Source organism: Cetorhinus maximus, chromosome 8 (assembly GCF_964194155.1).
Source record: "Cetorhinus maximus chromosome 8, sCetMax3.hap1.1, whole genome shotgun sequence".
In the NCBI taxonomy this organism is placed as follows: Eukaryota; Metazoa; Chordata; class Chondrichthyes; order Lamniformes; family Cetorhinidae; genus Cetorhinus; species Cetorhinus maximus.
The window spans coordinates 119,098,194-119,112,518 of NC_135886.1; the positions used below are offsets into that span (position 1 = coordinate 119,098,194).

Here is a 14,325-nt window from a genome sequence, read left to right on the forward strand (position 1 = left end):
CATACTTGAGGCCATTGAAAACACTGCTGCCTATGTCCTTACCCACACTAAGTCCTGCTCAGTCTTTACCCCTCTGCTTGCTGATCATTATTGGCTCCTGGTCAAGTAACGTATCGATTTTAAAATTCTCACTTCTGTTTTCAAATCCCTCCTTCGCCTCATACCTCCATATCTCTATAATATCCTTCAGGCCTGCAATCCCCCTAGATCTCTGTACGCTTCCAATCCCGGCCTCCTAAGAATTCCCGATTTGAATCACACTTTTATTAGCAGTCTTGTGTTAGGAAATAGACATAGCTTAAGTAGGTTATGCTTGTGTTTCTGGGTGTTGGGATGAGTTTTAGCTTTAAGGTTTAAGTTTGATTTGTATTTCTGTATCTGTGAGTTAGGAAAGGTCAAATGGAGTTTTAGCTTCACTTTAAAAGGCTGCTTGCATTTCTAATGAGATGTCTACGACCCCTATAAAGTGAAAGTAAACACACAAGAGTAGGAAGAACAGTTGCTTAGCAACAGGGGGGCCAGATAGGCAGGCTCCTCCCACAGACATACACACAGAATTAAAGAAACAGCAGTTTTAAGTTCAGTTTGAAGCTAGGACCCAGAAAGGCTGGACAATGGGAGAGGGAACTGCAGATTTCCCAAAAGAACAAAAAGGTCCCAAGCTAAGAAGAACCCCAAATGTCCAGAGGAGTGGAAGAGAAAGTCCAAAGAACACCTTCTAGCTAAAGGAAGGATAGGAACCTGGGAAAATGTCCTGTTAAGTGAAGTTAAGAGTGAGGGGCAGAGACAAAGGCTCCAAGCTTCAGACTTAAAGTGAGAACAGCTTGCAAAAAGCTTCAAAGACACAACTGAAGGTCTGTAACCCTTTGCTATGGGCATGTGAAGCAGTGGTGTGCTGTTAAGGCTAAGTTAATGAGAGAGAGTGCATGGAAGACAGCTCGAGTGCATGTGGTGACCCAGGGAAGAGGAACATCAGAAGGAAAGTTTGAAACCCTGGAGGTGAACCCTTGTGGAAGGTGTCTGAGTGAAAACATCATTTTGGGAGAAGATTTGAAGGCAAGGTCCTGGAGAATGGAGATTGGAAACCCTCATGCGAAGGACGGAATTCAGTGAGATTGGTTGGCTCATGGTGTAACAAGCATCTGCAGGGAGCTGAGGAGAGATCCATAGCATCTGTTTGAGGTGGGCATCTATCACTTGATTTCAGAGTGTGGTGTGTCTGGCCACAGGGTGTCATAGGGCTACATGGACTGTTTCCTTACTGTGAACATTAGAGTATAAGATAGCTTTTGTAACTTGTGTTATCCTTACAAATCTGTATACATTTGTAAAGGTATAGCTGTGGGTGAAGGAGTATTGTAATATAGTTCATCCTTTCTTGTTGAATAAATGTTTTATTCTTTTGCTGGAAGTTCATCAACTGACTCCTATGCCTCTGTTCAGTAGCTACTCTTCACGTATATAAACAAACAAAAATAAAAGTTAGTATCTATTAAGCTGGGTTCCACTCTGGGATCAGGCTTGTCCAACCTCGGCTTGCATCGTAACACTATGGCTTCAACTGCCTAAGCCCTAAACTCTTTATCCCTCTCCTTCCCTATATTTCTCTCACTCTCTACCTCCCTTTCCTCCTTTAAGATGCTCCTTTTTCTTTGACCAAGCTTTTAGCTAAGTGGCATCATACCTCTTTATGTGGCTCTGTGTCAAATTTTGTTCTATAATGCTCCTGCACAGTACCTTGGGGCATTTTATGTTAAAGGTGCTATATAAATACAAGTTGTTGTTGTTGATGACCAGGATAACTCTCCCCCTAGTACAAATGGTCAGTGACATGGTAATGCACAGATAGGATTCTTCCAACCAGTCACTATATTTGGTGAGTCTGTCACAAATTACAGGGATTTTTTATCTCCATTTTTTTCTTTTAAAACTATTGTAGAGGTATCACTGAGAATATTTTCCCTGGCTTTTGGCCATATATTTAACATAGGATTAATTCTATACTCACTCAAACTATTCAACTGAAAACTGTGATTAGAAGAAGTTTTTGCATTCTTATTTTTAATATTTAACAAGGTTAGGGTTACTAGTTCTGGGACATTTTCATATTTAGCCACCCTTTGTCAGCATCAATTACTCCCAAGTCAGTTATAACCTGATCAAACAGTATGTGGAAGCAGAGATTCTCACTCCCTTTCTGGCTGACAGAGAGGTCTTACAACTCTAATCACTCAAATGCTACCATTAGGCTTTAAATGACGTCTTTAGTTTTCTGCTTCTTTTGGGTTTCTGCTTCCTGATAACAGCTGCAACTATGCCATATACACACTTTTCCATACTTCCCGATGTTGCAATTAAGGGAGACTCTGCACACTCTTAATTTACCTCACTTATTGTTCTATTTTACCTAGGTGGCATCTTGCATATCCTAATGACTTTTGTTCCTGCTGCTTTCTCCCTAATTTTATTACCAATTCGCACGCTTGATTTTTAATCATTTATGTTGAGTGACATAATAGAAATACAAATACGAAAGGGACAAGTGCCTCCAACTTTGGCTGATCTGCTTTACAGTACCTTTCTATTTCTCTTTCTTTGCTCGTTTCCTTCCACTTAACTTTCCTTGTCATGCTTTTTTTTATGACCAGATGTAGTACCAGTATTTAGCCATGCCTAGTCCTATCCGGGTTACCTTGAAGTGGTGCTCCAGCTCTACTTTTTCTATGTCACCTAACAGAAAACGGGGCAAACAATTATGTGTTCCTGACAAAACACTGGGATTCCCACTCGAGTTAGTGCTCCTAATAGACAGAGGAATACTCATGAACTTTGGACTCTGACAAAATAATATTTTCAGAGTAAAGGCAGCCTGCCATGTAAATCAATGGAATAAAGGGACACAGCAAAAATACTGAGTAATGTCAGACAAAATCAAAATTTTCTCAAAAAATGATAATGTTATAGCAAGTTTGAAATGAATTGACAAAAAAATACTGAGAGTCTATTTTGAAGCAGAAGAATCTTATAGATAACAGTGCTTATATGACTACATGAATTCTCATATTCTGTCAAACACTGACTCAGCTATGGCACAGCTTTGCTGAAAACTACCGAATCAGAAAAAACACTGTTAACACTTACAGAGAAAAATATGCAGTTGTGTGTATTGTAGATGATGTCAACGATTTTTGATACAGAATGCACACTGAATGTTAGCGTGGGGTCAATAAAGTATCTCTTAGGAATTAAGACTGACAGCAAAGATAAAGTTATAAATAAGCGAAGCAAAGCAAAACAGGAGAAGAATTAAGAGAGAAAGAAGGAAAGGAAAGGATGGAGCACGGAAAAGCAAAAAAAGCGTCAAGAGAAATGTGAGGAAAGCAAAGAAAAACAAGGTTGGGACTAAAGAAGAGAAAGACGGAATGCAGGGGGAGGAATAAAATAAGCAGAAACAATGAGAAAAGGGAAAGGAATGAGAAAGGCGGGTTAAAGAAAACATGAATTGGAATTAAAATGCAGAATAAACGTAACAGAATAAACAAAAATGAAATGAGAGATGGAGCCAAAAACAACAGGACAATAGGAATCAGCAAGAAAACCCGAGAAAAACAGTGGGGATGGGAGGAGGGTTGATAAAACAGGTGGCGATGAAAAGAAAAGTAACTGGGTATAGAAGTGAGCTTCAAAGATAAAACAAATAGGAATGAAAAGACACAGCAAAGTCAGAAAAAGAAATGGAATAAGAGAAGCAAATAGGAGAAATTATTAAAGGGACATAGCAAATTAGTAACTGTTAGAATTTTGTTTCAATGAAAACAAAGTGTGAGTTTAATGATTTCAGAAATGATCGAAAAACAATTAAAGAACAGAGGTAAAAGTACGGTGCATGTGAAAGATTTGTCGATAATGTGGGAGCATTGTAACATTTCAGCAGTATTTTAATTAATCAGAGATACTTTAATATCTGCTGCTTCTTTAAATCAGTTGATTTGACAATTCTTAGCCAATGGAGGAAATTGCAAGCAGCATTTATAATAATCTGCTACTGTATTGGGATAATTAAAGTAATGAAAACAAGCACTGTCTATTCATACATGCTGTCCACTCTGGCAGGAGTCTCATCCTTTAAATAGTTTCAGCGCTTCTCCCACTTCTTTCTGTCCAGATGTTTAATTTTTTTTTCAACAGCATCAGTTTTTTTTTAACAAAGTCAATTAAATTGCATCATCGTGGTCGCGGGAAAAGCTCATAGGTTTTTTTTGTAAATCTGCTCCTCTCTTAACTCTGAACGTTATCAGCTAACGAGTTTTGATCAGCATTCACAATGCACTCGGGCCTTCTCTCGAATACGATATCAGCTTCTGATTGACACAAAGGTGGATAAAATGATCAAATCAAAGGTTTGACCTAACCTTCTAACCTAATAGTCCCGGACTATTTAACAGTCCACACTATCCCATTTGTCTATGATGCTTTAACTGTACATAATGCCTGATCAGGGACGTTTCCGCCCTTTCCCTTTAACTAGAAGCCTATGTATCCTGTGTCTAAAAATAAATTTGCATAGAGAAAGTGCGTGTCTTCCGGGGTGAGTGGCATCGCTTTCTGGAGAATTCATATGTAATGCTCAATCTTATAGACATTAATTGTGATGATTGAGTGTGGGTTATTCAGATTGTTTGAAGGTACCCTGTCCAGTTAGACTAGCCCGGCATGTTCTCGCTTTATTTAATACGTTGCTTGTCTCTGTTCTGTAACAATACGAGGGGCACGGGCTCCAAGGTTGTAGTGTGGTGGTTCTTGTCGAATCGGTCCCCTACCAGAAGCACGGTGGGAGAAGGGCTCCCCTACACATTACAAAAAAAGGGCACGGGTGAGCTGGATCCTAAACTAGGGTTAAACCGCAAGGAAAAGTGGTCTGGTTTCACCGTGAACGATAATAGCATTTTCCCCATCTCATCGAACGTCCGAGTTTGATAACTTGTAAATCTTCTATTACGTTTTTAAAAAAACACCCATTCGCAGTAATAGACTCCGAATGAGCTTGGTAAACATGTCCCTTTAAATCGTACTGTCGAATTCCGTGCAGCATACTATGTTTTAAAGTATGTATGTAAAAGAAAGCAGACACACACAGGAACGATAATGGGTGTGAACTGGTTCCCCCTGTATTCTGTGTGGGAGCTATTCCTGGAGATGATGTATTTGGTACCTGGCTGGTTTCAATGACCTTGGGAGGTGTCTGCAGAGGATGGGCGTCTGGTTAGGAATCTTGTGAATGAAGCCCGGCTGTTACTGATGTGTGTGTGTGTGAGATCTGTTTGATATTCGCATCACACAGCCTGTGATTCAGTAAGGATGCTGAACACAGTAAGTGGACATTTTTGACGTCAGAGCTGAGATTTATCACCACCTCATCGGGGCATCGCATTAACCGCATTCCATTCACCAAATCTAGTGTTTGATTAGCAATGTCAGCCACCAAATAAACCTGCAACCCCGAAGTAAAGACCCTTACATCGGACTAAAGCCCAGTCTGCCAAACACCGAAGAAGGAGCACAAGAGCCGGTAAGACTCTCAGTCCAGTTAGTGCCCTTGTTACATTGTTATTAATACTGTGTAACCCTTGGCAGGCTATGTAGAGGGAGAAGTATAAGATTTCCAACGATATAGCATTAGATTTCATTACAAAAGTCTATTAACTCGATTTCCATTCTGAGGTTACATTAGTAATGTGATTTACGATTTAAGGCTTTACGGTATAGTTGTTTGCAAACCGTATCAGTTCTCTCTTAAAAATGAAGTATCGTACAGTTATTGTGTATTTATGATGGGCCGTATCTAGATCTAGCTATGCTTTAGTGAGATAGCATCCTTACAATAGTGAAATATCTGTATAAACTATGTGGGAGGCTATTAATTTGTCTGTTGACTTGATTTTTGCTCTCTGGATTTGAAAATCTATATCTGCTTTTCAAATTGTTGATTAAATCTGTACTTGTTAATGCGGCCATTTAGTTAAAACTAGGATGATTTCGTTATTTTAGTCCTCTTTCCCACCATACACAGAATCATGTTTACTACACACTGTTGGGGCTCTACCTCATTGCTACTGCAGTGAGTAATTATAAGTGAGTTCGCACCATTTACAGCAGCCAGTTGTTAATCATTGTGAATTCTTTTAAACGAACATTGCCTGATGTGGGGAAAACTGTCAACAAATGTTTGCCACTTAAAACCTAACCCGCTAACACCGCAGGCTCGATTCTTTGCAAATGAGTGCATTTGGAATGGTTTGTCTCTTTGTTTTTGAACCATACGCTTTTTTTCTCTCCTCCCCTCAGATTATGCTTTCCATGCCTCCAGTTATGAATGATCAGGCCCGGAACAGCTCAAAGCAGTCCCTAAACTGGCTCTCCTCGGACAACAGCAACTCCTCGATCACAACCTCCAACCTACCCACGGGGGCAGTCAATCCCTGGGACATCGCCCTCTGTGTGGTGGGGACTGTTATCTCTTGCGAGAATGCCATCGTGGTGGCCGTGATCTTCTACACGCCGACTCTCAGGACTCCAATGTTCATCCTGATCGGGAGCTTGGCTTTGGCTGATCTCCTCGGAGGAGTGGGCTTGATCCTCAATTTCATTTTTCTCTACTTGCTGAACTTCGAAGCCGCTCGGCTGGTCTCGGCTGCGGTCCTGATAGCCTCCTTCTCGGCTTCGGTCTGCAATCTGCTGGCCATCACGATGGACCGGTATTTGTCTCTCTATAACGCCCTGACATACCACACAGAGAGAACCACCACCTTCACCTACCTGACGCTCCTGGCTATATGGGTCACATGCATCACTCTGGGATCACTGCCCATCGTGGGCTGGAACTGCTTGGAGGATGAGTCGTCCTGCAGCGTGGTCAAACCCATCACCAAAAACAACGCCGCCGTCCTCTCGGTGTCATTTCTGCTGATATTCGCCCTAATGTTACAACTCTACGTTCAAATCTGCAAAATCGCCTTCAGGCACGCCCAGCAGATCGCCGTGCAGTACCATTTCGTGGCCACCTCCAACACCTCGACCAGGAAAGGAATCTCGACTTTATCTGTCATCCTGGGCACCTTCGCTGCTTGCTGGATCCCTTTTGCAATCTACTGTTTGATTGCAGACTCCAGTTACCCGCTGATTTACACCTATGTCACCGTCCTACCAGCGACTTGCAATTCAGTCATTAACCCTATCATTTATGCATACCGGAACCCTGATATCCAGAAGTCGCTCTGGGTGGCTTGCTGTGGTTGTATCCCATCTAATTTTTCCTTTAGACCAAGATCGTCCAGTGACGTATAGTGTCTTCTGTTTTGTGGGATTTTATTTTTTAAAAACAATTATTATTTGTAATTTTTATTTTTTTACTGAAAATTTATTTAAAAAAAACACATTGCCCGCTATTTAAAACATTTCCATTGCGGGAAAGCGTACTTTTTGAGAGCAGCTTTTTTTTCCTCACATCAGGTAAAGTAACAGCATTTGCGCCCCCAGCGGTTTTCCGTACAATCATGATCATAAACTCCATAATACGCAATTAAAGCTGCAGCGTATTAATGGATACGGGACAAAAGTGAAATTGGTGCGCGTATAAATACATAGAAAAGGAACCCGGTGTGGGGGAAAAGTGCTATTTTTTCCAAACGATGTGGAACTTAAGAGATCCGGGCGAAGTTCTGGAAATGGCAGGTGTACGTTGGGATTTTGCAAGGATCAATTTGGGCATCGCGAGTTCCACAGGAGCGCCAGAGGCAACTTTCCTCCAGTTTAGAGCACTATTCATATGTAATGCACTTTAAGCTACTGGAGTAGAGTCCAGTGTTCTAAACGTCTTTAAAGATCTATCTATCTAGTCTATTGTGATAATAAAATGATTTATTTATGTAACATCTATCTATCCATCTGACAATCTATGAAACATTTATCTAGATCTATCATTTATTATGAGTTGACGTTCTGACGGCATTTAAACTGACTGAATTGTGCTTTCAATTCTATACTGCGGATTTAACCTTTTAAAACCAATACAAATATTGTATATTATTGGGCAGGACATTGTGTCAAAATGATTTATTATGTTTGCCAACTTGATCCTTGGACGTGATGTGAACAGCTGCAGTGAACGATACACGTGTTATTCTGCGGCAGCACCGTTTTAATTTAAAGCACATTTTGGCCCTTTACTGTGGCTCACTTCACATGATGTTTATTTGGAATATAGCTCTATTTTTTTCGTGCTGGTACCAATACCTCAAATTGTGAGTTGTAATTTCGCCGTATTGGCGAAACCCCCTTGTTAACTAGTCGCTGCCTTTGGGGGTGGGGTAGGGGAGGCTGGGTAAGGGAATAAAATCCAGTCAAAATGGCAGCTTTTAGCAATTAATCAAATGCTACAAAAAAAGTAAATCAAATCTAATAGCGTTTGGTTACTACCCTAAAACAGCCAGGTAAATCGAAGTAGATCCTTTCCCAGGAGTTACCGTACACTTTGCAATCCTGTCGGTCCCGGAGTAGGGACAATTATAAAAAGCACTTTTGCCAATATCTTAATGAAGGCTCCGTCAGTCAGCACTTCAATTCAGACAGTATTTGCCAATGATTTGGAAACTATCCGAACAGGTTTATTGGGGCAAATGTTTCCTTCCTCCTCACCCATCCTTTAAATTGCACTTTATCAATCGAGAGTGATTTTTTTTAAATATTGCCATTTCCTGCACTGTCAAATATCTGATAGCCTATTTATCTGCTGAGATCGATTTATTTTGATATGGTTACCTATTACTGTAAGCAACATTACCAACCTTTTTGCAAAGGATAAATTGGATTAAAATAAACAGTATTTTAGGAATCAACCTTTTGTTCTGTTTGGTCTGCTGTCGGTTCTCGGTTGTTTTCAATGGGTGGCTTGTCTGCATGATTCGAGTCTGCGCATTGACTCGCTGCTAACGACCTGCAATGCTGATTTACAGCCCCAGTCAGACCCCAAGAGTCTTAAAATAGTTCGTCAAACTATTGTTCACATCTATGGTTCTCTGCCTTCATTGCCAAACGTTACAAATCGTTAGGTCAATACCAGGCTGATAGGAAAACACATCTGTTTAGCCTGTCAGGAATATATTACGTTTGATGGGTAATCGCGACAATTTTGCGCAGTCAGCACCGAATTTATAATTATTTCTATCTGAAGAAAAAGTCTCCCCTCCCGTAACGTGTTCCCCCATCCCGCCCCCTCTCTCTTCAGCTCCTGTCCGCTGACGTCAATGAAACCATGAGCCGGCCGTGTTTGCAACGTAGGCAGACTTCAGATGTGAAGCTACATCAATGACCAGCTACCTGCATCGCTTCTGCATTGCAAATTGCTGGCGGACATTCCCTGTGTCTACCCCTGAACCTCTCATAAGGGCCCCCATTGAGTCAGTGCCCACCACCCTCAGTCATATCAAGTCCAGTACCTGTGGTGTCTTTCAGATTTCTTCCTGCGGGTGTTTGACTTTCAACTAAGGAAAGAGAAATGAAATATGGATGGTTACATAATGGATAGTGCAGCTTTCGACTGAGGTCGTTAATCTTACCGAATGCCAGGTGACATTTGTATAAAATGATTGTAAGGAACAAACTTTTATTTCAAAGGAAGGGTGTTTTGTCAACCCTGTTCGGTTAGCAATCACTTCCTGAAATGCACATTTTAAATAGAACCAAGCAATTTGGTCACATATAAAGGATTTTAATACTTACGTGTGATTTAATGGCAAAAGCACTCTCTCTAAGTTAACCCAATCATAATTCTAAAATGAATTGTATGCTCATGCACTTTTATTGTTATTATTATGCTGAAAGCTAATCTCACTGGGCTGGTTGTAGGTTGTCGGAACTGTCCTTAGCGCCCATGTCACAGAAGGAAGAGTTTTAACTCCTGATCAATATTCAGTGATCACTGTTGGAAGTGTGTGTGTGTGTGTGTGTGTGGATTGGGGGGAGGTGGGGGGGAGACAATGGTTGTGGACAGGTACAGGTTAGCCATTAGTGATTGCTACCCAAACCTTGGTCAAATGGTTGCTCAGCGCTCATTGTCTAGGGGTATATCAGACAACTTGAATAAATGAAATAAGGGTGGCTAACATGTATGGAACTAAATCCTAATGAGAAATCAACATTCTCATGAGGGAAACTTAAAGAATACAGGAGAGATCAAATCTTACACTATCCCATTTTCTACATTTTAAATATGAGCAAAATGTTTTTACAAAAATCAGACCTATGTTAGCGTTGATTAATATTTTTGAATGATTCTGACAGTGGTTCATTTTTTTATAGTTATTAGTACATCCTACATTGAAAAACAAATAAAAAGCTAGATTCTTCAATAAAAAAAATAGTGACATGAAACTGTAGCCTTCATGTAGAACTCTCCCCTCTATCTTTCAGAAAAAATGAAATCCCAATAGGCTGCTATGTAAGTGGGCCATTTTTCTTTAGGCAGGGAAGAGGTGCAGTATGTCTGCAAATTGCACTCACAAATATAACTTCTTGCTAAGGATGGTAAATGTGTGTAACAGGTGACCAGAGAGGCAGGGAGAGGGGAAAACATTATAAATTTTAAGATGATGATGGATACATTTTTTGGTAAACAGGGATACCGAGGGATATCTGAGGTAAACTGAGATAAGAAGTCTTTGACCTTTCGCACAAGACTAGTGGATACAGGTGGTTGTTCCTGGTCCTGTACAGCCCTAGGTTTCTAAAATGGAAAATGGAAGATACTAGATTGAGGGCTTAGCTTAAGTAAGCATAGCAATGTGCTATGGATATTCTTGATCTCCTGGAGATTGTACATTGCCTTAAAGAATGGGTAAGGAATTTCCCAAGAGTTTGTCACAAAATTGACCACAGTTTGAGTCTCTGTCTTTCCAGGAGTTGAGCTTTATTTGTGGTTTGGTAGAATGGTTCCATAGGATGAAGGTAAGTATTGTTGGATCTTTTGTTACCTCTCTTCTTGTATATCAGACATATTGAGCACAAGTTTCGCCATCGACACTCACTTTGAAAAATCAAAAATCAATAATAATTGGCATTTCTCTTTTCTATTTTTGAATTCTTGACTTTGTTTCATTTTTGTTTAAACAGCAAAGGCTGGTATTATCATCAGGAGAAGAAACTGATTAGGAGGAATTATTGAACCTGTAGGAGTCAAAAGACTGAACTGACATCAGCAGAAAGAATAATTAGACTCACAGGTTTATAGAGGATTACTCACAGAGGGTTATTTTGGCCAAAAGGTAAAAACAGGCACTAAATGGGTGCAGTGCTATTAAGATTAGCCTGTCTGAGAGTTAGAACTTGGGGATGTCCTGCACCTGCAGTGGAGAGGGACACTATGTTGCCTTCCTTGCCCTCCTGTCCCTCTCTCCTGCAATAGCTGGGGCTGTTTTGCCAGGCCTCATGTCCTCCTCCCATCCCTCCTGCAGATCAAGATGCCTATGACCAAGCACTCCCTTCCTCCTGGTGACTTCTGTAAGGTGTTCAATCAGGTGAAGTAACAGAGCACTTACTCTTTTTTAGTGACATCCTCAGAATATTTCTGGAATAAATGTTGCTCAGGTGTTGCTGAAGTCTTGCCAAACTTTCTCAGGCTGTCTCCCAATGTGTTTTAGAGTTCTTCTTCAAAGTTCAAGCAGCAAATGACCATGAAATAATGAGTATCCCTTTAAGTGGCACTTGAAATCATCATCAATGATTGATGATAAAGCCAACCCAGCCACTTACCGCACCATCAGTCTACTCTCGATCAATAGTAAAGTAATGGAAGGGGTCATCAATAGTGCGATCAAGTGGCACTTGCTTAGCAATAACCTGCTCACTGATGCCCAGTTTGGGTTCCACCAGGGCCTCTCAGCTCCTGACCTCATTACAGCCTTGGTTCAAACATGGACAAAAGAGCTGAACTCCCGAGGTGAGGTGAGGCTGCCCTTGACATCAAGGTCGCATTTGACTGAGTGTGGCATCAAGGAGCCCTAGAAAAGCTGGAGTCAATGGGATTCAGGGGGAAAACTTTCCACTGGTTGGAGTCATACCTAGCATAAAGGAAGATGGTTGTGATTATTGGAGGTCAGTCATCTCAGCTCCAGGACATCACTGCTGGAGTTCCTCGTTGTAGTGTCCTCGGCCCAACCATCGTCAGCTGCTTCATTAATGACCTTCCTTCCATCATAAGGTCCGAAGTGGGGATGTTCGCTGATGATTGCACAATGTTCAGCACCATTCACGACTCCTCAGATACTGAAGCAGTCCATGTCCAAACACAGCAAGACCTGGACAATATCCAGGCTTGTGCTGACAAATGGCAAGTAACATTCGTGCCACACAAGTGCCAGTCAGTGAACATCTCCAACAAGAGAGAATCTAACCATTGCCCCTTGACTTTCAATGGTATTATTATCACTGAAAACTCCACTACCAACATCCTGGGGGTTACCATCGACCAGAAACTGAACTGGATTAGCCATATAAATACTGTGACTATAAGAGCAGGTCAGGGTCTAGGAATCCTGCGACGAGTAACTCACCTCATGACTACCCAAAGCCTGTCCGCCATCTACAAGGCACAAGTCAGGAGTGTGATGGAATGCTCTCCACTTGCCTAGATGAGTGCAGCTCCCACAACACTCAAGAAGCTTGACACCATGCAGGACAAAGCAGCCCGCTTGATTGGCACCACATCCACAAACATTCACTCTCTCCGCCACTGACGCACAGTAGCAGCAGTGTGTACCACCTACAAGATGCACTTCTGGAATTTGCCAAGGCTCCTTAGACAGCACCTCCCAAACCCTTGACCACTATCACCTAGAAGGACAAGGGAAGCAGATAGATGGGAACACCACCTTCTGGAAGTTCTCCTCCAAGTCACTCACCATTCTGACTTGGAAATATATTGCCATTCCTTCATTGTTGCTGGGTCAAAATCCTGGAACTCCCTAAGAGCACTGTGGATGTACCTACACCACATGGACTGCAGTGGTTCAAGAAGGCAGCTCACCACCATCTTCTCAAGGGCAACTAGGGATGGGCAATAAAATGCTGGCCTAGCCAGTGAAGCCCGCATCCTGTGAATGAATTTAATAATAGTTTACTCCCAAGCAGCTGGTCACTGTTTGGAGAAGGCATTAGTTAAAGCCGCAAAATGCCATACAGCCATATTTATTGAGCAGAAGCAGACAATTTCAGTGCCAATCAGTCCCTTAACAAACCTTCAGGGGATGTTCTTAGCACAGGCTTCAACTTGTTTACCAAGGTGACATCTTGCACTAAATGTGGGATAAACCTGTGGCCCATCCAGGATCCCATCTTGGCCAGCTCGGAGTCTCCTTAGTGCCTGACTTATACAGGGAAAATTCCATTCCACCAATAACTGCAGATAGCTTCTTGTCAACTTTTTTCATTCACCTGGTTGCATTGTCATCTATCCATTTATAGCCTGAGAATCAGGTACAATGGTTTCTCTTCCTGGCCCTGTATCATTATCTCTAACAACCCCTCAAGGTCTCCTCCCATTTCTCATCTACCTGTTTCCCTCAGTGACATCATCCAAAAACACAACTTCTGATTTCATACGTACCCTGATGACACTCAGCACTATCTCACCATTACTTCTATTAACTCTTCTACTGACTCTCAATTTTTAGGTATTCGTCCAACATGCAGTATTCGACAAGTAGAAATGTTATCCAACCAAATATTGGGAAGGCCAAAGCCATTGACTTCAGTGCTTGCCACAAACTCCATTCCCTCATCAACAATTGCATTCCTCTCCCTGGCAACTCTTTAAGGCTGAACCAGACTGTTCATAACCTTGGTATTATATTTGACCCCAAATTGAGCTTTCAACCACATATCTGTGCCATCACTAAGACTGCTTATTTCCAGCTCTGTAACAATGCCTGATTCTGCCCCTGCCTCAGCTCATATAACGCTGAAACCTTCATTCATGCTTTTGTTACCTCTGGACTTGACTATTCTAACACACTCATGGCTGGTTCCCTACATTCCACCCTCCATAAACATAAGCTCATCCAAAACTCTACTGCCCATATCCTCACTTGCACCAAGCCCCACTCACTCATTATGCTGGCATTCACTGTCCTACATTGGCTCCCAGTTAAGCAACAGCTTGATGTTAAAATTCTTCCCCTTGTTTCAATCATTCCATGGCCTCCAGCTTCCCTATCTCTGTAACTCCCTGCAACCTCACAAAGATCCGAGATTTCTGTGCTCCTCCAATTTGGG

At 41.6% G+C, this 14,325-nt stretch overlaps 1 protein-coding gene across 1 annotated transcript; it reads left to right on the forward strand.

Moving 5' to 3' along the window:
* The first annotated feature begins 6,369 nt into the window (after positions 1-6,369).
* LOC144683331 (G-protein coupled receptor 12-like) lies at positions 6,370-8,133 on the forward strand. The gene has a single exon (XM_078546265.1). It carries the CDS (start codon positions 6,370-6,372, stop codon positions 7,342-7,344), a length of 975 nt encoding a protein of 324 aa, XP_078402391.1. The 3' UTR covers positions 7,345-8,133.
* Positions 8,134-14,325: the final 6,192 nt, after the last annotated feature.

Excerpts from the sequence above, each read along its gene's own strand:
- LOC144683331 (XM_078546265.1), top strand. The coding sequence starts at position 6,370 with ATGAATGATCAGGCCCGGAACAGCTCAAAGCAGTCCCTAAACTGGCTC.